At 32.5% G+C, this 25,233-nt stretch overlaps 1 protein-coding gene and 1 long non-coding RNA gene across 5 annotated transcripts; one reads left to right on the forward strand and one right to left on the reverse strand.

The window, feature by feature from the left end:
- Window positions 1-12,607: 12,607 nt before the first annotated feature.
- On the reverse strand, window positions 12,608-24,111 carry chico (insulin receptor substrate 1 chico). 4 transcript variants are annotated; one of them, XM_012487712.3, is made up of 10 exons: window positions 22,779-24,111; window positions 21,952-22,097; window positions 21,574-21,859; window positions 21,096-21,191; window positions 20,050-20,352; window positions 18,902-19,311; window positions 17,805-18,220; window positions 17,296-17,710; window positions 16,896-17,136; window positions 12,608-16,751 (listed from the first exon to the last, which is right to left on the reverse strand). In XM_012487712.3, the coding sequence occupies exons 1-10, from the start codon at window positions 23,161-23,163 to the stop codon at window positions 15,799-15,801; spliced, it is 3,651 nt and encodes a 1,216-aa protein (XP_012343166.2). In that variant the 5' UTR covers window positions 23,164-24,111; the 3' UTR covers window positions 12,608-15,798. The 4 variants fall into 4 exon arrangements, with proteins under 4 accessions (XP_012343166.2, XP_086770333.1, XP_086770335.1 ...); XM_086914207.1 differs by lacking the exon at window positions 21,096-21,191; XM_086914209.1 differs by lacking the exon at window positions 20,050-20,352.
- LOC147656600 (uncharacterized) lies at window positions 17,240-18,387 on the forward strand. The gene is made up of 2 exons (XR_015294137.1): window positions 17,240-17,449; window positions 17,508-18,387. It is a non-coding gene; the product is annotated as an uncharacterized LOC147656600 (long non-coding RNA).
- Window positions 24,112-25,233: the final 1,122 nt, after the last annotated feature.

Here is a 25,233-nt window from a genome sequence, read left to right on the forward strand (position 1 = left end):
GAAAATATATTTTAGATAAATAATATATAAATAAATATTCGAAACAATTAGATTCAATTATTTTTTGCTTTGTAAAAAAAAAAACAAAGTATAAATATATATATTTGTGGGGCAATCGATTCTAAAATAAATAAAAATTGGTGTACAAAAAATTTTTGTAATTATTTTAATTGCTTAAGTTACAATTTTAATTTTTTCTTTTTTTTATTGAAACGAGATGGAGATAGAGTTCTACTTTGTGAAAGGTATTTTGTTTCTTAGGGGAAAATATATTTTAGATAAATAATATATAAATAAATATTCGAAACAATTAGATTCAATTATTTTTTATTTTGTAAAAGAATACAAAGTATAAATATATATATTTGTGGGGCAATCGATTCTAAAATAAATAAAAATTAGTGTACAAACAATTTTTGTAATTGCTTATTTATTAAGTTACAATTTTAATTTTTTCTTTTTTATTGATGGAGATAGAGTGACATGTCGCGCCGCACTGTGGCTCAATGGTATAATGAAGACAAAACTGTCTCACTTTTACGCAAATTTCAATTATATATATATATATATATATATACTTACTTAGCAAATAATTTAGAAAAGGAATAATAAAAACGAAACAATTTTTACATAATCAGTAATTAATATAAGGATTTGGTATTGAAGATTATAAATATTTATATTTATTATTATTTTTATATTTCACAAGACGGTAAAAGTAAAAAGAAGACAACGTCTGAAAGAAAGGTTGCCAAGCATTGATTAAATTTCTCTCGATAAAATGAGTTTAGAAATCCACAAATCCTAATTTCTCCTAATTCTTTCACCGAAAATTACCCTTCCATCGTTCAAGAGTTGCCTGGAAGCTCGTTGGCAGATAAGTGTGGCACGGGGTAATAATTTTTCCTGAATTTCACACGACACCCAAGTAGCTGTCAGATGAAGCTGTATTCTTCACTGAGGCCATGCGCCCTTTTCTCCTCTGTTTCTCTTTCAAAACTTTGCTGGCGATATCGTCTGCTTAGTCTCAATGACAGAACAGACGCCCACTGCTTCTGCTCTCCTTGGCCAGGGTGTCATATGCCTCAGTTCAGATAATTCCTGTGTGGCCACTTCGTTCGCATGTAACAGCTAGGATTGTAACACGCAACGTGCAAGTATGTGTCGCTTTTTGATGTTGAGATTTTTGTATTCCACTCGAACGAGAACTCTTTACACTTTGTGGTGGATGCATAGATGTGCTCGAAGGATTCTCATAGTGTTCGACAGAAAAGTAATCTTTCCCTTTCCTTCTTTTTAGAATGCATCGTTTTGATCCTTTTGAATCGTTGCATATGGAAGGAGAAAGGGAGGGAAATAAATAAAAGAAATTAAAAAAGAATTTTTTTTTTTTTATTCTTTCTATATAATCTCTGTAAGAGAACTTTCTGTAAGGAAACAATAAAAAGAATAATAAAAAGAAGAATTTTAAATATCTAATTAAATTTTTAATACCAATTTATCAATCATATTTAAAGAAAAGGAAAGAAAAAAAGAATTTGTATTTATATCTATTTATTATTATCAGAAAAAAGTTTGCAACCAATATGTGATAGTTAATAACTTCAATGACAATTTGATACTAATATAAAGATAGTCTATATTTAGATAAGTCAATAAAGAAAGCTTCCTGTAGAGAAATACTTATAACTTGTTAGACTGAAGTACTTGAAATGAAGATATATCGTATTGATAAAGAACTTTATTTTATTTTTTTAATAAAATAAAGAAAAAAATCATTATTTTTTCGAGATAAATATTATCAAGGTCATTTCCATAAAACCATATCTAAATTCCTTAGAAATCTCCATCTTTCTAGACTTATTTTATGATCGATATGATTGAAATTGATGTATTTACATTGAACATTTCTTCCTTCCATTTTTTTCAAAATAAAACTTATTATCTCAAATTTTCCATTGTTCACAATTATTCTCCTCTCCTATTTACAAAAATTCAGAATTTAGACAAATTCACAATAAAAACAACTCTCGAAGATACGTACTAGTTGTGCCAACTACGAATCATGATTTCCTACTGTTCCAATAATTCTTTCAACAAAGAAAAAAGAGGAAAACAAAAGAAAGTGATACGAAATCTAAATTCAAACTCGAATAAATAATAAATATTTTTTCCCAATGGGCTAGATTGATGATTTTTAGAAAAAAAGATATATCTATATAATTTTTTCTGATAAGAGAAATACATTTTAAAATTGAACTTTTTAAGTCTATACATTTTGTAATATCTACAAATCTTATCAGAAAATCTTGCATACCTCTACATATCCATTTAATTAATTATGTTCCACTGCTCGCTCGTCGCAACGAAATAAATCTTTTTCGTCGTAAATAAAATCAAATATGGGCAAAATGTCCTATACGTATATTAAAGTCACTCACCATCCCTCGTTCTCACCCTCTCGACCTAATCCAAGAAGGCTCCAAACCTCTCGCGCGCCATTTATGAGGACGCCTATGTATACACACGATAGAGGACGAGAAAAAATTAAGGCCCCTCGAGCGCTTCACACCGGGGCCAATTAAGGGGAGTTTGTTTTTCTTAGGAAGAGTGGCGCGTCTGCAACATTGTGGATCATCGTTGTACGTAATATATATCTCGACCAGCCCAAGTTTATTTCCACGAAATTACCTCTCTGTCCTTCATCTCTCTCTCTCTCTCTCTCTCTCTCTCTTTCTTTCTCACTTCGAAGAGTCATCGTTTCTTTTTTCTTTTATTATTATTATTATTATTTTTTTTTTCCTCCTTTTCTTTTTCTTCTCTTCGATAAAAGATTATAAACGGCAGCCTATATCTGACCACTCCCTCGTCATTAAATTCGCTATCGGGATTCAATATCGGGTGACTCTGTTTATCTCCTCTCTTATCGCGTTATTCACCAATCGTGCATCCGTGCTACCGTGTCGATATCAATTTTATTTAGATGATTTCTTTTCTAAGAAAATGCCAAGTATCACGTTTATATATATATATATATATTTATTTATTTATATCGTGTCGTTGACAAACAAGATAACACAATGTTCCTTCCTTGTTCGGTGTACGAATTTATTATTTACTCGACGACTCTTTACATTTCGAGGGGAAAAAAGTTAATAAGCACGATCGATCGACAGTCCATTCTTCCGTATTCCATTCTAACTCTTTCCCCTGGAAAATGGGGAATCATCCGATAAATTCTCCACCCATGATCCACCTCTGTCGTAGCGCAACCTGCCACGTGCATCGTGGGCGACTACGACGGTGCTCCGGATGGAAGAATGGCCCCTCTCTCTCCCTCTGTGGAGAGGCGAGGTCTAAGGTAAGCCGAAGGCATTGCTCGGTACGACGTACGACACCTAGGCCAGTGTGTGTTTCACGATTTTATGCCGGAGGTAGTTGGAACGAAGGCACATCAAAGGTGCCGCTATCGGTGCAAAGCCGCTTTATGCTCGCGTGTCATTTCTCTACGTGTGCGCCCTGTGTAAGTACGCCGCCTGTGTGTAAGTACGTGCCGCTCAACGACGACGACGCACGTGCACGGGTATACACGCGTAGAAAACCGCGTCGGCCCGCCTTCGAACTGGCCGGTGATATATCGTGCCGCCAGATATTGGATCGTATAAATTCCATCGCAGTTTCCAGCGGGGGTGCAACCGAAGTTCGAGGCCGGGGTTTCGGCCTCGATCCTCGTGCTTTCGGGCCACGCCATTATTACATTGTGTTGTATATTCGATTATTCCATTTATTGTTTTTCTTGTCTCTTTCGTTTTCGATCGTTCGAACTCGAGAGTTGGAAAAATTATATTTCTCGATCCGGAAAAGTTGCTTTATCCGGTATAGGGAATATTTGCTTATAATATTTTTCTTTTTCGGATAAAAAAATGTTAAATATGTGAACATTGTCGTGATGTTATTTCTATGTTAATATATAAAATTATTGATGGATTCATTAATGAAGGTGAATGGGTTTTTATTTTTCTATAATTTGATGGAAAAATAACAATTTCCAATTTTTTTTTTACTCGTTATTTCATCTATTTTATCTTTTTAATGAAACGATGTATTTCCATCGGTTACTTTGCAACTTCAAATCCATTCTAACATGTCGTTGAAATTGAAGGTTATTTTTTTTTTTAAGATATCTACGAAAACCCCCGATTTTATGCCCCCAAATTATACCAAAGCGTTCCAATAAAAGTTTCGATTAAGCGCATTCGTTTTCTTTTATTCGTAATCGATGACGTGGCGCAATGAAAACAATTTAACAACAGTTTAAAAATACGTCGAAGCCCGTTTTATTTATCAGAAAGCCAATAAAATGGGCAATTATACGATTTTCGTTATCAGCCGCATTTGAAGATCGTTTTCCGAAACGAATTTTCTGAAATGAAACGTCGACTTTCATGATTTTTTTTTACAATAATTTTTTCACAACAACGAGAAGGAGAAAAACAGGAGGATTAAATAAACGCTAATATGACTTACCACTAATAATATCTAGTTCTGAAATACGCAAATGACGTATTATCAAGAAACCGTCGATAAATCTAAGTTCCGTTACGAGGCAATGACATATACAACGAGTTCAATAAAATCAAGAACGACAGGCGTGCCTGTTTGCACGTTTTCTCCACGGTACAAAGAAACGAAGAACCAATCGACTATCTCGATGATCGAATTAGCTTGTTGGTTGGTTCGACAAAAAAAAAGGAAAAAGATAAAACCGACCTAGGAAGTGATAAGGAAGCGGCGAAAAATGATTTATCTTTGCTGCAACATTTAAAGAGGCTGAGAATGTAAATTATTCAATGTTTTCTTTCTTCGCGAGGAGAAGTGAATTTATCGCAGAGAATAAACGGTCAAGTTTGTCTTTTTGATCGAAATTTCGAACATTGACATTTTTTTTTTTAAACAGCAAAATTTTTCAAAAAAATGAAGAGACGAAGATCGTTGTTTACGGTGGAATTTCTTGGAACAATTGAAAATAAATAAAATCTCGTGAAAGGAGATCAACACAGTATTTGCGGACGATGGAATCGTTGCTCCTCTTTTCTTTTTTTTTTTTTTTTTGCGCATTACGTACCGGAAAAAATAAAGGAGGAAGACTTCTTCGTACGAAATCTTATCTGTATTTAGAATACCTGAGAACCGCGTAGAAGGCAAGTCATTAATTAAATATTTTTATTCGATCGATTACACGTAGACATTGGTTTACCATGACGAAATTTATATATCAATTTCTCAACAAGTTTGAAGTTTGCATTGCGACGAAGCGAGTCGAAGACAGAGAGGGATTTATTTTACGTTACACGGTCAGCAGCAGCGCCATGCCGTTCCGTCTCGTTTCGTCTGACGCAAAACGCTTACATTGCTTCCAACTTGATAAATAAAACAGTATTTTTATGTACCAACTTTTCTATTTGTAATTCCAGAATGGACTATGTCATAGCATTTAACGTAATATATAAATATATAAATATAAGAAGTACGTTAAAATATATATAAAGTGATCCGGTATTAAGAAATTAATATGTGACAGCGATTAATTAAAAGTACATTGAGTTTTCAAAAAAAATTAAAGATTCAAGAATTGCTTACATTGCTTGATAAATAAAACAGTACATATTTTTATGTACCAATTTTTCTATTTATAATTCCAGAATGGACTATGTAATATATAAACGTATAAATATAAGAGGTACGTTAAAATGTATATAAAGTGATCCGGTATTAAGAAATTAATATGTGACAGCGATTAATTAAAATTAATTGAGTTTTCAAAAATAAATCAAAGATTCAAGAATTGCTTACATTGCTTGATAAATAAAACAGTACATATTTTTATGTACCAATTTTTCTATTTATAATTCCAGAATGGACTATGTAATATATAAACGTATAAATATAAGAGGTACGTTAAAATGTATATAAAGTGATCCGGTATTAAGAAATTAATATGTGACAGCGATTAATTAAAAGTACATTGAGTTTTCAAAAAAAAATCAAAGATTCAAAAATCAATCGAACGTATCTTTTTTTTTTTTTTTTTACTTAATCATCGTCCCTCCTTTTTCCTCCCAGACGGACTAACGACACTTCGAGATGATTAATTTTTATTAGTTTATTGCAGAAATATTGCGCGCGGAGAGGAGGAAATGTACAACGCCACAAGTATCTCGTATCTCGTAGCGACGACGATCGACCTGCCTTGCACAGGCAGAAAACCGGTCAACTCGAATATCGAGGGAATCTTATCGCTGTGCAAAGAGCGTGAAGAGGACCACGATGTTGGCGAAGTCGTTCGGCACTTTGATGTGGGTGTGCACGCCGCGATATTACGGTAACACGGATTCCTGGAACTGTTTCGACGAAAACGAGGCCTGACAATCCTTTATTTCCTTAGATAACCGATAATCGGCTCTGTCGACACACGATGATGTCACGGCTCCCGGTTCTGTTCACGATTCCGTGCTCGATCGGCTTCTTGAAAACTCGAAATACACACACAGTGTACGCTTTTGTCCTCCCTTTCTCTCTCACCTCTCTCTCTCTCTCTCTCTCTCTTTTTCTTTTTCGCGGGCTTATCGAACTTTTCTTTCCTCTATCAGTCGAAGCCATTTTGAATCGTCGATATTTATCTTTTTCCTTTTGCGACTTTTCGAAAATTCGTACCTAATTTTTCAATCTTTTTTCTTATTTTTCTTACAAGAATTCCTGTTTGAGATTTCATCGCAGTTTATTATTTTGTTATCGTTTCTATTATTATTTTTTTTTTTGTTAAAATTTTATCAAGTAAGTATTTAATGAACTTATAGTGGAACTGATTTCTGAATTTTATATGGTATAGCAAATAGTTCTTTTTATCAACATTCTCCTCGAAATAAGATATCGTCAGGAATCGCTCGGATGTGTTAAAAGCTTAATGCCCGGCCGAACGTTGCTTCTGAATAATGTCTGCGTTCAGTTACTCAACGATTTCAATTTAATGACTGAATCAACCCACTCATCGGCAAAATCTGTTGAGTTTCATCAGATGTCCGCTGCTTGTGAATAAGAAGGATAATTTCAACGTTAGCTTTCATAATGCTATAAAATGAAATCACGAGTTATCATTTATTAATCATTGGCATAAGTAGTTGGGCAACGATAAATCTTATATCACGGTTTGTAACGAAAAAAATCGCCTCAAATCGTTCTTCGAACAATCGAAGCTGAAAAGAATACGACGAAAAGTCTATTTTCTGCAAGGAAAAAAACGTGATTCGAAAAAGAAGAGAGAACCAACTTGTGCAACTGGAGCAAAAGGTTAAAACACGTGTGTGCCCGCTGCAGGATCTGCCTTCTGTCACTCGACGGTACGGTAAAATACGACGTAAAGAAACATCGCTTGGATAAATTTTACACATCGTTGATTAGCGGTCACGTTGTCTCCCTTTTTAGTTTCGTTTAAAAAATTTTATTCGCTTCGTTAAAATTGTACCGGAATTAAAAAATTTCTCGAATTTATTTATACAATTACACGATTTTTATTTTGCATAAATACATAAAACATTTAAAAACATTTCAAACATTAAACAAAAAGTGATAGAAGGACAATTAAAATAAAGTAACAATAATAAAACAAAGCGAAACAAAAACTTTCACTTGTGTCTGTCCGCATGAAAATTCCACACCAAATTCCTGCGCACGAGTAAACTAGATATTCCATAAATGGAATAATAAAAATTCTCATTTCACCTGATACAATTCCCGGCGACACAGTTTTTCTCCAACAACAGAAGAAAAAAAAAAAAAAGAAGAAGACATCATTTACGTTGAATCATCACAGAACATGAACAGAACCTTAATAAGATGAGCAAGCGACGTTGTACTGGGAATACTACTCCACGACCTTGGGTCCCTGTTGGGTCTCAACCACCTACCGACAACCGTTTTAATGAAAATAAGTAATCTCGCAAACAGGAATTGTACCATCGTAAACCGGTGCACGATGACCTCGTAAATATGAAAGTTTCCGGGACTGTAGGTCTTCTCCCGGCTACCTCTGTTACACCCTGTCCTCTTCCATCGCCATTAACCACCCGTTTCTTCATCCTCGTCGGTGTTTACTGCAACGATCCTTGGCCTAAGAAAGTCGAGAAGGAACGAGGTAGGAGAGGGGAAGGAAGGTACCAGAGCATAAAGAAACGGGAATGGGTATTCTGGTCCCCATTATAGGGCCCATAAAACACCTTAGGGCGCGTGGCCCCAAGGCCGTTCCAGGCCCTACTTTTATTTCCATCTCGTTCATTGTTGCAACGGCTGTGCTGGTATTGCGATATCGAGGCAATTAGAAACAACGCTTTTTGTTTCGATGCCTATGTTTCGAAGGAAAAAATTAATTTAGAATTTTGGAAGGAATGAAAATTTTCTCCTGAAAAATTTTCTTCTCCAAGCAATAAGAATGGTTGGTCCTCGATATTGATTAATTAATTGGAGGATAAAAATATGGACGAAATATGAACGTGGAGTGAAAAAGTTGGGAGATGTGGTGCAAAGGAACAAGTGGATCGTGGGCCATCTCGTGCCGTGAAGAATGCACGGCACGCGAACAGCAGAAATACTCGAAGGGATGACATCGTCCCTCCAAGGACTTCGGGATAGCTCCTTTCGGCCCTGAGCTCAGGGACACGGTCGCGTGGCGTTGACGAATCTGTTTAGTGCCGCCATAATACCTCGCTTGCCCTTCGAAAAATTCTCTGGATTCGATTCTTCCGGAGATCTACGAGTTAAGAAGCAACTACCGTGTAACTTTTAACAATCTCGCCTGCGAAAACTCGTGTACCGAAAATCCTCTTATTTCTTATTTCGCAAACGTAGCTGTTCGATAAAGAAAAGCACAAGAAAGAAGATAAGAGACACGAAGATAAGAAACAAGGAAAATAAAGAGAAGAGAGAGAGAGAGAGAGCTAAGAAAGTCAAGTAAATAAAATAATTATAACGATTATTTTGAGCGTGAAAACTATTTTTCTTTTTTTTTGTGGATTCGTAAAGAAAAGTCCATTTATTTCCACTGACTTTGAACATTAAATATATGTTGTTAAATGATATATCTAAAATTAACAAATAGATATAAATTATATATCAATACAGTGAAACTAATCTTCTAATGATAAAGATTCATGGAATGTTATAACAATAAAAATGTTAATTCTAAAATTAAATTGCTGACTTGTGTTTCTTTGAATAGAATATAATTTCTCTTTGAATTAGTAGCATTGAATATCCATTACTACGAAACCCTTGTATCATAAATAGAAATGCAAGAAATACGAAGCCAACACCAAATATCCTCAAAATAAATATACCTATTATTATAAGTTATACAGAATTAATTCTAATATCGACCAAATCGAGGCTTGCCTGAAAGAATTTCAATTGCATCCTCGCAGAGGAAAAAACAAATATGAATCTGCAGACGAGAAGAATCGAGGGAAGCAAAGAGAGAGAGAGAGAGGAAGGAAATACACCGGATTCTCTGATCTCAGCGATTCCATCATCAACGACTCCGGGGATGGCAGATAAAAGGCAATTGAATTTAAATCATGAATACGAACGAGGCGAGCGAGAAGGAGGGCAAGATGGAGGGTTGGGAGAGAGAAAGAGAGAGGGAGACGAGGAGAGCCGAGGTAAGCCCCGACAGCAATCTGGTGGTAGCTTTGTGACGGTAATGGCTTCAACCCCTGGCCTCCAACCCCCGAGGCTTGCACCCCCTTCTCGTTTACCGGCGAACACACGACCCACACGCGCGCAACTCTCGAGAAGTCGATTCACCTACCCAAAGGCAACGCGTTCACCAAGAGGTTTCCAGTAGGAAAATCTCGAGTGACGTTTCTGGATTTGTGAAAAGTTCGTGCGAGAAAAAGTAGATGGATATTTTGGGATCGATCTGATATTTCTCGTATTTCTTCGAGATTATCTTAGATAATGAAATTTATATCGATTCTCTTTGTTCCAAGATCTCATAGCATTGCTCAGAAACGCAAAGAAACACGACTTTTTGTCGCATTCCCTAATAAATACGTTTTCTATTGAATTTCTCAATGTTACATGGCATTTAGAAAATATTTATTTATCAAACGAGAGAATTAAAAAGTTAACAAGGAGACATTGACGTACCTCGTGTGTCGAAAGATGGAAGCTGGCAGCAATGGTAGCGTTTCTCCTTGAAAATATCTGAATCGATCTTTCCTTCCCTCGTTGAGGTACCTATGGAAGCCCGGCCACCGGCGTCGCGACGCCTACTCGAGCTCCACCCACGCATCTCGTACATGCGCAACGAAAGTTCGGGGGTTGATATGTCAACGAAACCCTCGTAAAACGTCCCGTTCTTTAATCAGCTCGGCAGCAATCAGCTTGTCTACATTTGGGGGCAGTAACGTGTTCTCGTAAACGGGCGTCGTTTCATCGATTGGCTCCGAGAAACCCTCCAAATAATAAAAGAATAAAAGAAAATGTAACGAGTTTACCGCTTAATGTCGAAATGACGAATTTGATATTTTCGTATTAAAAACGATCGATCGTCTTTTTATATTTATTCAGAGACTAGAGGAATAATTCTTTCCGTTCACGAAAGAGCGAATCATTTTTCTGATTAATATCAAATCTTGAATAAATTCAGCCGTAAGAAAGAAGTTTAGTTGATCGTTTTTGAGGAGGTTTTATTTATTTAAAAACGATCGATCATCTTTTTTAAAAATAATTTCTTTTGCTTCTCACTCTCGAACGAATCAAAAATGCTACTACGGAATTTTGAAAAAATTCTTACCTGCCGTGACGCAATATTGGAGGCACACGTTATAAAATTCCTTTTGCTCGAGATTAGGAAGCATTCAGGAACCACTGATGCGCTTACCTGTCCCGTAATAACAAGAAACACAATGAAAACGGTACAATGGGCCGTGCTTGTACAGAAGCAGGCATCGTATATAACGATGTGACAATGGTTGCTCACGATACAGTGCAATTTTATGAGAAGTAAGATCGGATCCGTTTTGCCATCCCTCGTCCTGGCTTCATGATTTAGGGTATGTTTACCTGCAGTTAAGTACCTTGACGTGTCCATGAAGGCGAGGACGGGCCAATTTGGTGAAAATAAGGGAAACGCCATAGGGAGGCCACTTCAAACGCCATGAAATCCTAACAGTTTCTGTAAACATGCACGCTTCATCCATCTTTCGGCCGCGCTGGCACGTAATCCGCTCCACATTCACGGTAAAAATCGTGTCCCCCGTGAACGGGGAAAGTTTATCGTGACTTTTCGTACTTACCAACTTTTCACCCCCGTTTTGTTTGTGGGATACTGCATGTGTTTGCTCCGGATCTACAGATTATATCGGTCTCCCAGTTTTACTGCTGCTAATGATAAACAAAGAGACGTTTCGAGGCATCGTTGGATATATGATGGAAAGTATAACTGGCATAAGAAGAAAAATATAAAAAGTATTAAATATTAAAATTATTTTTAATATTCTTTTCGAAAGAATTCGTATTCTATACGAAATTATTTGGGGATATGTAAATTTTGCTTAATAATTTTGTAATAATTAAAACAGAAAGAAAAAGGAATATATGTTTAATTATTAACAATTTTAATAAAAAAAATTATTACAATTAAAATTGATAATTTGTAAAGTAAATATTAGGGTTTTAGTTTGGAAATGTTCTAAGAATTTTGTACTACCAATAACTTTTTAATTTGTATAATTTGTTCGAAAATTATGATGATTTTTAAATTATAACAATACGTTAATAATTCCTTGTGTTTTTTATTTTATACATTTGAAATAATAATGTATTTAAACAAATGATTTGTCAAATCGGGGGTTTTTAAATATTTTTTTAATGTATTAAAAAGATGTATTGAATATAATAAATGATCCATCTTAGAAGGAAACACAAAGAATAGTGAATAAATAACGAAAAATTAAGAAAAAAGAAAAAATAGATGATCATAAAATATTAATTTTATATTTAAAAAATTTTTTTAATTTTAAATTTAAAATCGTTTAAATCATAAATTTAAATCATAGATATCACTTTCGGACGAGATCTTATTTCAACCATTTTTAAAATCATCAAACATTCCATAATTAATTATTTTCACTTGTGTTATGCTATTACACAAATATGTATCAAATGATTTCTCATTTTGATTAAAAAAATTTTTTTTTAAACATTTGATATCGCATTTTTCGAGGCTTAATAATACGATTGAGAAGCTTTCTGGAAAAAATGAATTGTTCAGAAAAACAATAAATTAAATAAAGAAAGTTTATAGCAGTTTATCTAATTATAATTTTCTTTTAAATCGTTATATCGTTATATCATAATAATATTAATTACAATAAAAAAAAAAAGATAGCATAATAACAATTGTATTACAAATATTCTCTCATATTATTAAATGTATAACGATTAATTATAAATTTCAGAAAGTTTCTCAATTGTGAAAATATATCGGTTCGGATCGTCCTCACTTCAATTAAAAATTTTCTTTTAAAAGGAATTATACTTATTGATACCATTTATCTCAAAACGACATTTATTATGCAACAGTCTAATAACCGAGAATAATTTAATTTAATAGGTTGAAAAGTCTTATCTATAGATAATTGTTAATCTTGAAAATTTGATATAAATTTTCGTCATTATTCTTGTTTTTATTATTTAGCTGATATCAAACAAGTTTAATGTTAATTATAAACCAAAGGCCATAGATAGATATTACATAAAACTGTTGATAGTACTGAGATGTCACGCGAATGAATATAATTGGCACACTTTTAGTTATTTTTCAACATTCATTATAATGATATTTTAATCATTTGTATTTTAAATACAAAGAGAATACCTTATTATTATTTTCTTAAATCTATTATATGCTCTTTTTTATGCTCTGTCATGAAAGATATTAAAATTATATGAAACAATTCAGTCCACAAAAGATACACGTTAATAATGAATATTGTTATAAATAAGCAATAATTTACTTAAGTTTAAAGTTTTAATATTTATTAATTACACTTGAAACCTGAGAATACTAATATAATTTCTAAAAATATAATGATTAAAAAAAAAAAAAAAAAATCTAAAACTTTTGTATATTAATACGAGTTTCTTTCATGGCATATTACAAAGGAAAAATTATAGCCGATTTTCTAAATAGATATTCTTAAATTATTCAATATTAAAATAAATATTTGACGTATCAGTAAAATAATTTAATTATTATTATAGATATTATATTTAAATTTTATATATACATTTAAGCCAACATTACTTTCTTTAATTTATACATTTCTTTTTTAATGTACATCTACACATAAAGGAATTAATTAATATTCTCCAATTTTAGTATTAGCTAATGTAATTTTTTTTTTTAAATTAAAAAAAAAAAAAACGATTGTAAAGCTATTAAATTTGGTTGATGAATTTTTTTCTTTAAATCGATATTAAAATATTAAAAATAAACGAGTATAAAAACAAAAGTCATAGATGAACACATTACATGTGATCATGGATTTCATTTGTGATTTTTTGTATAACATTGCCGATAAATTCTTATTTAATTATTAAAAACTCAACTTTAGATTAAACATTAAAACTCATGACATCGAAATAAATAAAATAAGTATATTAAAATGTTACTAAAAAATAGATAGCCTACATGATAACTATATATAATATTTTTAAAATTATCATTTCCTCTCATTAAGATAAAATCATTATAAATCATTCACGATATTTAAGTGATTAATCAACATATTGATTCTTTTGAAGAAAAAAAAACTTAATGATCAAAAAATAAATACTGTCTTTTAATACAAAAAAAAAAAAAAAAAAAAAAAAAAAAAAAAATTTACAAAGAAAAGAAAAAGTAACAATCTATGATCGTAAAACAATAAAATTCTCAAGTTTTATAATTTGCAAAAGAGTCTATATTTACATGTTAATTCTTAAATCAAACAGAACTCCTTTTACCAGGAAACTAAAAAGTTATTATAACGCGATCTATTTCAACTGGACGGACATCTTGTTAATCTGCAACAAAAAAGATTTCGCGTATGCTTCGATTTTTTTTAAAATAAAAACTTACTTCAACTAGTGTCAGTCAAATAATAATCTTAAATCGAACAATGTACATGTTACAACAACATTATTATACAATAATACAATCAACATGTCATTTTTTTATCTCTTCAGAGAAGCATTCGAAGTAATTATTTTATATATGTGTATATATAAATATATATGTATATATATATATACATACACATATATAAAAATCGCATAATGAAGAACAGCAATATCCACTGCTTTAACCATTAATAATATACGTATTATATAACGTAATATATATATATATTATATTATAATATAATATATATATCTCCATAATATGTATATATACACGATATGATATAATTTATATCCAAACTATTCTTAAAGTGCGAGGAAAAGTATCTCGTTAAAATCGAACTCATGAAATATCGGTAGTATTAAGAAACATCTTTCTTTTCTACTTTTTTCTTTTTTTTTTCAGCAACAACGTCTCATTAAGACTGGTCTTTAATTTATTTTTACATAACCAATCATTTCTTTCCAGTGTTGTACCATCTTTTACAGAATACCCTGTAAATGCGTATGTGTATGTGTATATTTGAATGAACATGTGGAGATACGTACGGGCGCGAGCACGTACATTTTTATTTAAATGTACAATAGTGTGAAAATATGATGTGAAAACAGTATTTTGATAATTTCGTACGTAAAAGCGTGAATTATAATGTAGTACGTATATGTTCATTGTAAATAGTATACACCTGTCTGAAATAAAAATTTTTAAAATTTAACATCGATCCAACATTGGCGAGAAACGATCGTCTCTCATACTGAGAAAAGAAATATTTGTTTACTTGCAATTAATTCATATTTTTGGTAATATAAAGGTGTCCAATTAAATTTACAAAAATTAACATGATTAATAATAATCAATTAAATCAATCACTGTAATATCTATAAATAGATTTAAAATTACCAATAAATACTATTACTTCTTTTTTTTTTTAAATTTAAAATATATCTTACATATCTTTATACATAAGATAATACTTTTTACAAAACATTTTGCTCGTAGAGCAAATAGAATGGATAAAATTCTTACTTAATATCAATGTTATTCGTCGAAAAAACATTTCGTATAAAAAAAGAAAAAGAAAAAAAAAAAAAGAAGAAAAAAACAAAACATTTTAAAAACCGGAGAATATTGGAAAGCAACATGCAAATACATTTCGTCTCCGAGTCGAAAGATCACATTAAATTTATAACAATATTTTTCATAATCGTTACCATGCTCAATAAATAACAACATCAGATACGAAGTCACCAAAATTATAGTCAGTGATCTCTCACTTTTTTGGGACCGCATACAATAAATAAAATGATCTCATTTTAAAAATTGAGAACAAAAAAAATAATTATTTTAAATTTTATAACCAATATTCTAATGTAATTAATCTTTTCGTTTAGCTCGACCAATGTTAGAACGATCGATTGTCCTATTGATATTCGTCAATATAATCAAAGAAAGAAAGTCAATATTTCACGACATGTGACGCACACGCATATTACATTGATGATATATATGTGTGTATATATATATATATGTATGTATAATATATATATATAAACATATATATATATATGGATAACTACTTAGTTTTGCTTAAGTTTAGCGAAATCGATTTTAGCGTAATTGAAGCCTTCTTGGGATGCTGGCGACATAGGTGCCGCATTACCAACTTCAGGAAGATCTAGACTAGCGTAGTGCAAAATTTCCGCAGCAACTTGCACTTTATCAAAATTCTCTTTTTCTAATGGACTTGGCAATGCGGTAGGTGTAGGTGTTGGTGTTTCATCTGGCAATTTAGGAGACGATGGTTGTTTTTCAATGGTTGGCTTAAAACCAGATAACGTAGGACTGGTGTTTGGGGATGCAGTGATCAAACGTGGCTTCGATACATTTAAATCGGAAAACTTTTTTGTTACATTGTTCAATGTATTATCTTGCGAGGTCAATGAGTTGTTTGATATTATGCGGTTAACTTGATTATCCTTCCCTGTAGGACTAGATGCTCTATCTTTAATTATTACTTTCGACAAAGTACTATTTGCATCTGTTACAGAAATAGAATTGATCGTGCTAACTCTACCATTTGTAGCATCTGCAATAGTACGATCATTATTATGTTTAAGAGTCATATTCAGTTCCGAAGATTCATCGGCATTCTTTTGATGAGTAAATGATTTCTCGGGTGATTGAGGACTATTCAAGGAGAAAGGGAAAATAGTCGCTGAGGAACCAGTTGGAGTAGCTCGGGGAGGCGATGCGGGTGTACTCGCTAAACTTTCTGATTCCGGACTTCCGTTTAAAGGTAAGAAACTAGGCGTTTTTATAGGTTTATTTCCCGCTTGGATCGCAATTGGCTGCGAACGCGACTTCTCTTTACGACTACCGGTTCGCGTTGCCATTGGTTTACGATTGTTTCGATTACTCATGTTCATATTTATGTAATCTTGTTCTAAACTTGTTCTTGGTTTGAAATTCATATCAACATAGTCGGCAGGTGGACGCCGTGGAAGATCGACCGGTGCTGTTCTCGTGGCTCCTAAAACATATATAAACATTAAATATAATAGATATTTTATAAATAGATATTTTCAAGAAATATTAAATTGCATAATTTATTAATGAAAAATAGTTAATTATATAAAATAGTTAATACATTTTAAAAATCAAACAAATCTTTTACCTGGCGGTCCATTTGATTGCACACTTTCTTCTTGCATAGGCGATGAAATTAGCTTAGGGCTACTACCGGATTGTGACCAATCCTCCATTATACCATCCATTCTCATGTATGGTCCTTCTGCTTCTTCCACCGGCTTCAATGTAGTAATTACGGGTTTATGTATGGAAGCAGAGGACGATACATGAATGTGACTATGATTTTGATTGGCAGTGATTGTATTGTTATTGTTATTACGATTAATCTGAAAAAAAAACGTAATGGAACACTCAAAAATTAATACAAAATAATTATGTTAAAAACTATTCGAAAAGCGAATTAATTTTACAGCAAAATCAATTTTATAGATTATATACATGCAGTATTATATACTACAAAGAAATTAATTTCAATCCAAAAATACCTTATTTATGCGGCTCATATCCACGTATGGGGCAGTGGTCGACGAGGGTGGTTGTCCAGGAGACATATCAACATAGGAACTGGTGTCAGTGGCAGTAGAGAACGAATGTGATTGAGATTGCGGTTGTGAATAAGATGAAGGGGGTGAATTAAAGGTTGTAGAAATACTGGGTTTCGTAAAATCCAATTCCATTAGATCCTCCATTCTTTCAGATGTTATAGAACAACCGGAATTATGCCCCCAAGAACTCGATAATAACGGTGCAGAATTCGATTTATTGGAACTTGAGTTTTCACAACCAACTGGTAATGGTGCAGTAACTACATTCACTAATTTCCCGAGTTCAGGTTTTTTGGATCTACTACCTACAGAAAATGCTCGTACTCTACTAACGTCTTGCTGAGTAATATCCAATCTGTTTAAAATCAAATAAAAATACAATTATTCGATGGTCACATGAAAAATTCTCTTTCAATAGAAGTAAATAGAATTAATATAAAGTTTTATACCTATTCTTACGATGACTTTTTACAGGTTCTGGTCGAGAACCAATGGAATATGCTCTTGTTGGTCTAGCTTGCAAATCGTCTCCAGGTGGAAGAAAACTTGTTACTTTATCTAGATGATACTCGGAAAACCGTAAATCTGTGCTAGGTGTACCAGAAGTAACGGAACAACTACTGCCACCATGCGATAAATCATCGGGAAAATGACCATTGTGATTATGCGAAGGATCCATGTCGACATATCCATTATTTCCAACAGGTGCCATAGGTACATAACCTTCTGGTAAGGTATTTGATTCCTCTACAAGCGAAGATCCACGCGAATGCGAGTGTCCTGTTCCTGAACTCATTGGCATGTAAGCTCCACTTGGGCCAGGACTCGATCCACAAGGACTACACATTTCTAAATAGGAACTTTGCTGTAAATACAGTAAAATTGTGCGCGTTATTATTTTGTCACTATCTTTAAATGATGCAATCATTAAATGATAAAATTTCACAATAATAATGCAATATAATCTTCAATGTTTTAACATGTTGTCATCTATTTACTTAATAATAAACTTTTATAATTCTTAGATTTTTTTTTTAAATTAACGTTTTTATTTTTGATAGAATATTTCATAAAAATATATTTTATAATTTCAAATTATATTATAAAATATATATTATAAAACAAACATACAATAATATATAATAACTCACAATAAGAGTTTAATAGAAAATTTTAGTTTTATTATCATTTATTGAACATATATTTTTATTTTAAAAATTTAATTTTTGTTAAAACAAAGTAAATTTTCAAGAAAACTTATGAAATAACGAAAATCTTGTTAAACTGTGCCAAGAATGACTGAAAATATAAATTTAAATGCTAAGAATAGTTAATCATCACTTAAAAATGACTCATAATTGTGAGTAATATGTTAGATATATATATATATATATGATTATGAAGATTTTAATATATCAAATACATATACGTTATTTTTAACTAAAGCAATATGACTTTATATTTCAATAAAAAATCAAATTTTATCAATTTTTAAAACTATCTTATTTTATATTTCTGAAATCTATACAACTTTATTTGGACTCACCTGGGAAGGAGAATGAGACTTAAAATTTGGTGAATATTTATGATGTGAATGTGACGTGGACCACGGAGCATAATCGTCGCCATTTTCCTCCAAAATAACAGGTTCGTCAGGTGTCAAAGAATGTCCATATCTTGAAACAGTACCTTCTTCTAACACATTTTCGCCACCATCATCCATCGAAAGAGACGATCCTGCAGAATCCGTGGAACATGCACCGGAAGCAGGACTAATAGGCATCGAAGAGATTGGTGGTGAATAGGAAACGCCTTTCACATACATAGAATGCGGTCTCATTACATGAGACACAAAATGAGAGCTCCTAGGATGACTTAGTATCGATGTTGGATGACTTTCGCTGGTAGTACGACCCCTCGATGGTAAGCTATCACATCTGTCACGCCCATTTGCACCTAGAAACGTATTTAATAAGATTTATTGTTAAGAAATATTCAATTTAATAAACAAAATTCGAAAAGCAGCCATCCTCCCAGCATAGCAGCGGTTAGTTCATTTCAAATGATTCCATAGATCTGTATAATATTTACGCATATTTAAGTATATAGTTTGTTATTCATTTAAAACATGTATTTTAAACCAAGCAATAAACAATGATTAAAAAGATATTTCCAAATATGGGAATAGTCAGATGAAATATATATATATACCACATATATATGTATATTATCAACACGCAAGATATAAATATATATATATTGCGAAAAAGAAAAAAGTAGTCAAGGAAAAATATTTTGCGTATGAAGAAGGGCAAGGGATCTGGTAAAAAAAGAAAACATGACATCATTAGAATTGAATATTGTAGAAAATATTCCATTAACTGTTTTGGCACAACGAGAGGAACGAAAAAGGAAGCTTTTCTTCATTATGAAATATCGTGCAATTGATCGCATGCGAATAGAAGCTTGCATATCCACGATAACGCGAGGATCTCGTGAAGAGATCGTAAATTATATATGACGCAACAACAAGTAGTTTCGATTTCGAATATGTTTATTTGGATTCTCATAGAAGGGGATAAAGTGTAGAGAGTAAAAGGGATAGAAAAAAACAGGAAACAGCGAGGCAAAGACACTGAAAGAGAAACAAATATCTCTTGCTGATTTATCGTATGACGAAACAAAAATACATACAGCGTAAAACTGATCTTTTAGATGATTGCATTTGATTGATAATGGCAGCTAAGGGCAGCGACAAGGTTCTCTGATGGGATATTGTCGCGGTTGTGGTTGTGGTGGTCACGGTAGCGGTCATAGTGATGGTAATAGTAGTGGTAGTTGTTGTAGTTGTACTTGTTGTTGTAACATGAACGGATTGGGAATTATTGACGGAATGGGGTTGACTCGCTACCGAATGACGACGTCTAGCGGTAGTGGCACAGTTGGTATTAGTCGAGGCAATCCCAGCAGTCCCACCAGCCCCGGTACCAGCAACGACTGCAAACCACACAGCTCTCACTGTCGCACAATTATTTTTCTTTTTCCATTCTTATAAAAATTTAATCGACGTGCTAATAATGTTGACAATAATTGAGAAAATTTCAATTAAAAGAAATTTATTGAAGAAAATAATGATTTATATGTACGAGAGCATCATAAATGTGAAAAGTTATATAAAAAAATTATTATTGGTCAATTTTTAGGAATTAAATGAATTTCTGTTTTAAAGTATGCAATACACATTTGTTTTTGTTCTACTCGGCCTCGTTAATATGTATGTCCGTTAACGTCATGTGAATGTTGAAACATATTGTGCAATACTAGGAACTCGCTTTCGAGCACGGCTGTCAATAAAAATCTTATATTTTTCGTCGAAAAATTTTCAATTAATTATTAATATTAAATAATCATAAAGTTTTTTTATAAAAATATTAAATACAATTTGCAATACAATACAAATTGCGTTAAATTGAATTTTTTTTTATCATATATTATCAATTTAAAATTCAAATATTTTCAAAATAGAAAATAATAGAATATCATTAAGAGAAAAAAGTGAACTATATATATATTTTTTTATAATTCCTTTTTCAATCAAAAATCTTTGGACAGGCTGTGTATAACAAAACTTCTCTAACAATAAATTTGAATATGTTGAATTATAATTGTGTTTATCACCCTTTGATGCCCACATTTTTATGAAAGAAAGAAGCATACAACTACAATGACAGAAAACAGACCCGTGATTGTATTGCAAGAAGAGGTATTCTGAGTCTGATTAGACTGCTCTTGATCTTGAACTGGGTCCACCTGCTCCTCGTGCGTCCTGTGTTCCTCTGTAATACCCGCAACCCATTTGTGTTATTCTAAAGCTGAGTTTTCAATTGTACAGTTCATGATTCAGCCAATATATCAAGGCATATAATGTAGTGCAGTTATGGTCTGATGTAAAAAAAAAAAAGAAGAAAAAAAAAAAAAAGAAAAAGAAGACAACTTACACATAAAAACAAAAGGATTTATAGGATAATGTTTGTACAAAGGTATTTCTGTGTAAAATGTTTAGTATTCAAGATAAAATCAAAATATCACATCATCATATTTACATAAATGAAAAATATATTTTAGAGATCAGCTTTTGAGAAGATTATTATAAACCATAACTGATATTCTGTTAAATTATGCAAATAAAAAAATATATAATTCAAAACTAAAACTTACCTAATGGTGAATTATAGAATCTTTGTCCAGTATGTCGATGTGGTAATACAAAAATTGGCTTGCTAGCTTCAGTAGCAGAAGAACTACGCACTCTTTGACGTGGTCCCACATCATCTTTACTGCTACTAGAATTGCTCATAGAATTCATAATAGCAGCATGCATATTATGTGCAATATTGTTGTCTTCAGCTTCCATCCACAATTCACCACCACCAGTAACTGCTGAACGACCTACTTCCATATAGAAAATACGATCCATATACCCACATCTTCTGATGCAAATTAGCTATGAAACAAACATTTTATGTTAGTTTTTTTAACAAAATAATAAAGTGTTATTTTTATTAAATCTCATTTATATTTAGATAATGAGCTTACAGGAAATTCTATAGAATCTGAATTATCTTTTGCTCCAATTTTTACTAGGCTTAATGTTCTATCAGTTAAACATAGTCTATAGGGACCATGAATATTCTTTCGTTCACCTAGTCCTTTTTTTTGCATTGTAACTTGCCATACATGTTCTGAAATAAAATATTATATTAATTTTTCATTACAATTAATAACATACATAGAAGTAGAATTGTGAAATCAATAAAATAATTATGAATCTACATTTATTTAAAAAAAGCAGTAATATTCACTTAATTTTACAATTCATTAAAAAATTGCATAATGTTTCATAACATATATGATATATCAAAATATTTTTAAACTCTATAACAATTATTTATAAATTATTAAATTAATTATAATTTATTATCTATAATATCTATAATTTCTATAAATAAAAAAAATATCTTTTATTTTATATTTTGTAACTTCTCTCAATTAGTATAAAATATAATTAATAAGTTTAAAAAATATTTAATAAAATATATTCATAAAAAATTATAGAAATGTTTCTTTTTTATTTATTAAAAACAAATATTATAATATTTTTTTATTTAAATCTTTGACTACGTTATTTTGTATTATAAAATTATAGATAATAAATAATAGATAATAATAACATTTGTAAAATAAACAATTAGTTAAAAGATTAAAATATAAATTTAAAAAATTATATAAATTATTATTATCTTATATGATGTATCTATTGTAAATGTCAATTATTAATTTTAAATTTGGAAACTTTTTTCATATATGAAACATTTCGTCTTCAATGCATTTTAATTCTAATTCAAACAATAATAGCGCATTACCAAATATAGGCCGAGGTTGCTCTCCATCAGCTACATCTCCGCTCTGAAGTAAAAGCATCGCTTTTAACCATTCATCCAGTTCTTTTTCACTCTCCAGAATTAAGCAAAAGCATTCATCTTTCGTATATAATGCAATAACATGTTTGTGTTTAGTATCTACGCGTCTATTAATATTGAAGCAACTATCCAATAAAATGCTACGTTTCGGTGGTTGTCTGTTTTCAAATTTCTTTTTACTATCATAATATTCAAGACATGCTGGATATCCTGGTGCTTCGCCACGCAGTACAAAGTACTTTTTCTTTTGAGTCTTTAGTTTCTTCACGTGACCGCAGAGAACAACGGGACCTCCTGAAGGGGAGACTAAACCCCTGCTCGAAGACATCGTCCCAATGACGATCGAAAAGGCCGTTGTGGCGAAGAATTTTGCAATTCCTCTGATAAACGTTATATTGTACCATTTAAATGGTACATAAATGGTTATAGATAATCAATTTATAACACATATTTTACATTCAAACATGCTATGTCAATTCTTCATCGTAGTAGAATGCGCGTTCCCACCCACGTTGTTAAAGCAATTTAGTTCAAAGGACACACTTCCGTTAAAAATGATCTTTTCACTGGCATAGATATTTCAATAAATAGAATCGTATGGATATCACTATTTTCATTAACATGATAGAAATTTAAGAAATCGTATTTAAATTGTATTATTTTTTTGCGCAACGTGTCTGCTGTCCTGCTTTTATCATGGAAAGGTTGTCGTCGATATCATTGTACTTGAAACACGCCAACGGTGGAAGCACGTGTCGGGGGTAAATAAGCAATAACACGCCACCACAGTGCATGTGCACTTAATATGTACTAAGAGCGTCGCATGAATCTGTCTTTTCGATGCAATTCAGACAAAAGTGTATTATTGACTAACCGTATTTTCCAAGGTTAAAGAATTAGGAAACGGTTAATTCTGTCGATGAAAGTCAAGGATTCTTTGTATCAATTTCTTGATAAACACAAAAGCTATCTATTCAGCTTTTTATGATCATAATTGTTAGTAGGTTCTAAGTTCCACCTGTCACGCGGTTTTGTGTAGTTTCCTTTGCCGCGACTCGCAACTCTGGCGATATCCTAGGGCGACGGATTACACGTAATCTGAGGTCAACAGTATTCGCCACCATTTACATATTTTGCATTTGTGAATATCTTTATTAAAGAATTATTCAAAAACTTTAAGGAATTTCTTTTTTGAGTTAGAATTACTCGTACACCTGTTTATCACGTCAAATAATGCAAAATTTATTGCGTGGTCCACAATGGTTGGCGCGTAACACACACAAACACATATAAAGAAATACTTGTATACACGATGATACAGAGAACAGACACACGCGGGCGTTTTCACGTGTACAACACACACGCGAAAGAGTGCACGCGCGCGCACTCGTGGCCGCTCGCTCGTTTGCGAGTACGTTTAGAGGAAATATGTAGAGAGGTAGAGAAAAAGAGAGAGGGACAGACGATGCACACGCAGGTGGGTGGTTGAACCCCTCTTATCACTAATAAGCACGATATAAAGGCGGTCTGCTTCGGGTAAATAGGCTATTGTCAAGGGCAGGACAATTTTTTTCATGCGCAATAGTAGGCACATCAAAACACGGCAGCATTCCAGGTCGATGCAAGAACACACTCCTCTTCCCACACCCCTTATACATATATCGAGCACTTTGCGAAAACACACAAATGGAATTCACGATGTGGTGAATAACACTGTAGCATTATGCATGATGTGTCCTAAACACAGCTTTCGATTGGACATACGCGAAATCTGTTCACTACAATCACATCTGCTTGAGGTGAAAAATTCGGGTCTCCTTTCGTACCCACCATCCCTCTCTCCCCTTTCCGCCCGCGTGCGAGCGACAAATACCGCGTCACTGTGATCACAAACGTGTGGTTTAACTGTTTTCTTTGATAATCAAGTTAAAGATCACACGCTTTTACGGTTTCTTTCGTACACGTCGATGTTCACAAACGACACGCACGTATCTTGAACTTTTTTCCGTCGCACGCCTAGACAGCTAAATAGGCGCTCATGTCCATCTTGTAAAGGTCATGTGTATGGTAAGCTCCGCAGTTGTAAACAAGATGTACGCAGGCGCTAACCGCTCGAATGGCAGCGACGGCGGCGACTCGATACGCGATACGCCACGACCGTAAATACACATACGTACGTACGTATTTACGTACACATGCGGTTGTCTCCTTTCAATGGCGTAACTATCGTATCAACTGAATACCGTATTGCGGTAAATTTTTCTGAAAATCGTTTTAATTGCACTATGTTCTTTTAACAAATATAAATTATCGATAATTTAGATTTATTATTACTAGATCAATAAATATTTATCTATTTTCATCGTTCAATTTGTTTGTGAATTTTTAATGAATTTGA

This window comes from Apis florea, unplaced genomic scaffold, assembly GCF_048593485.1.
Source record: "Apis florea isolate Af1SG1 unplaced genomic scaffold, ASM4859348v1 contig_3585_pilon, whole genome shotgun sequence".
NCBI classification, from domain to species: Eukaryota; Metazoa; Arthropoda; class Insecta; order Hymenoptera; family Apidae; genus Apis; species Apis florea.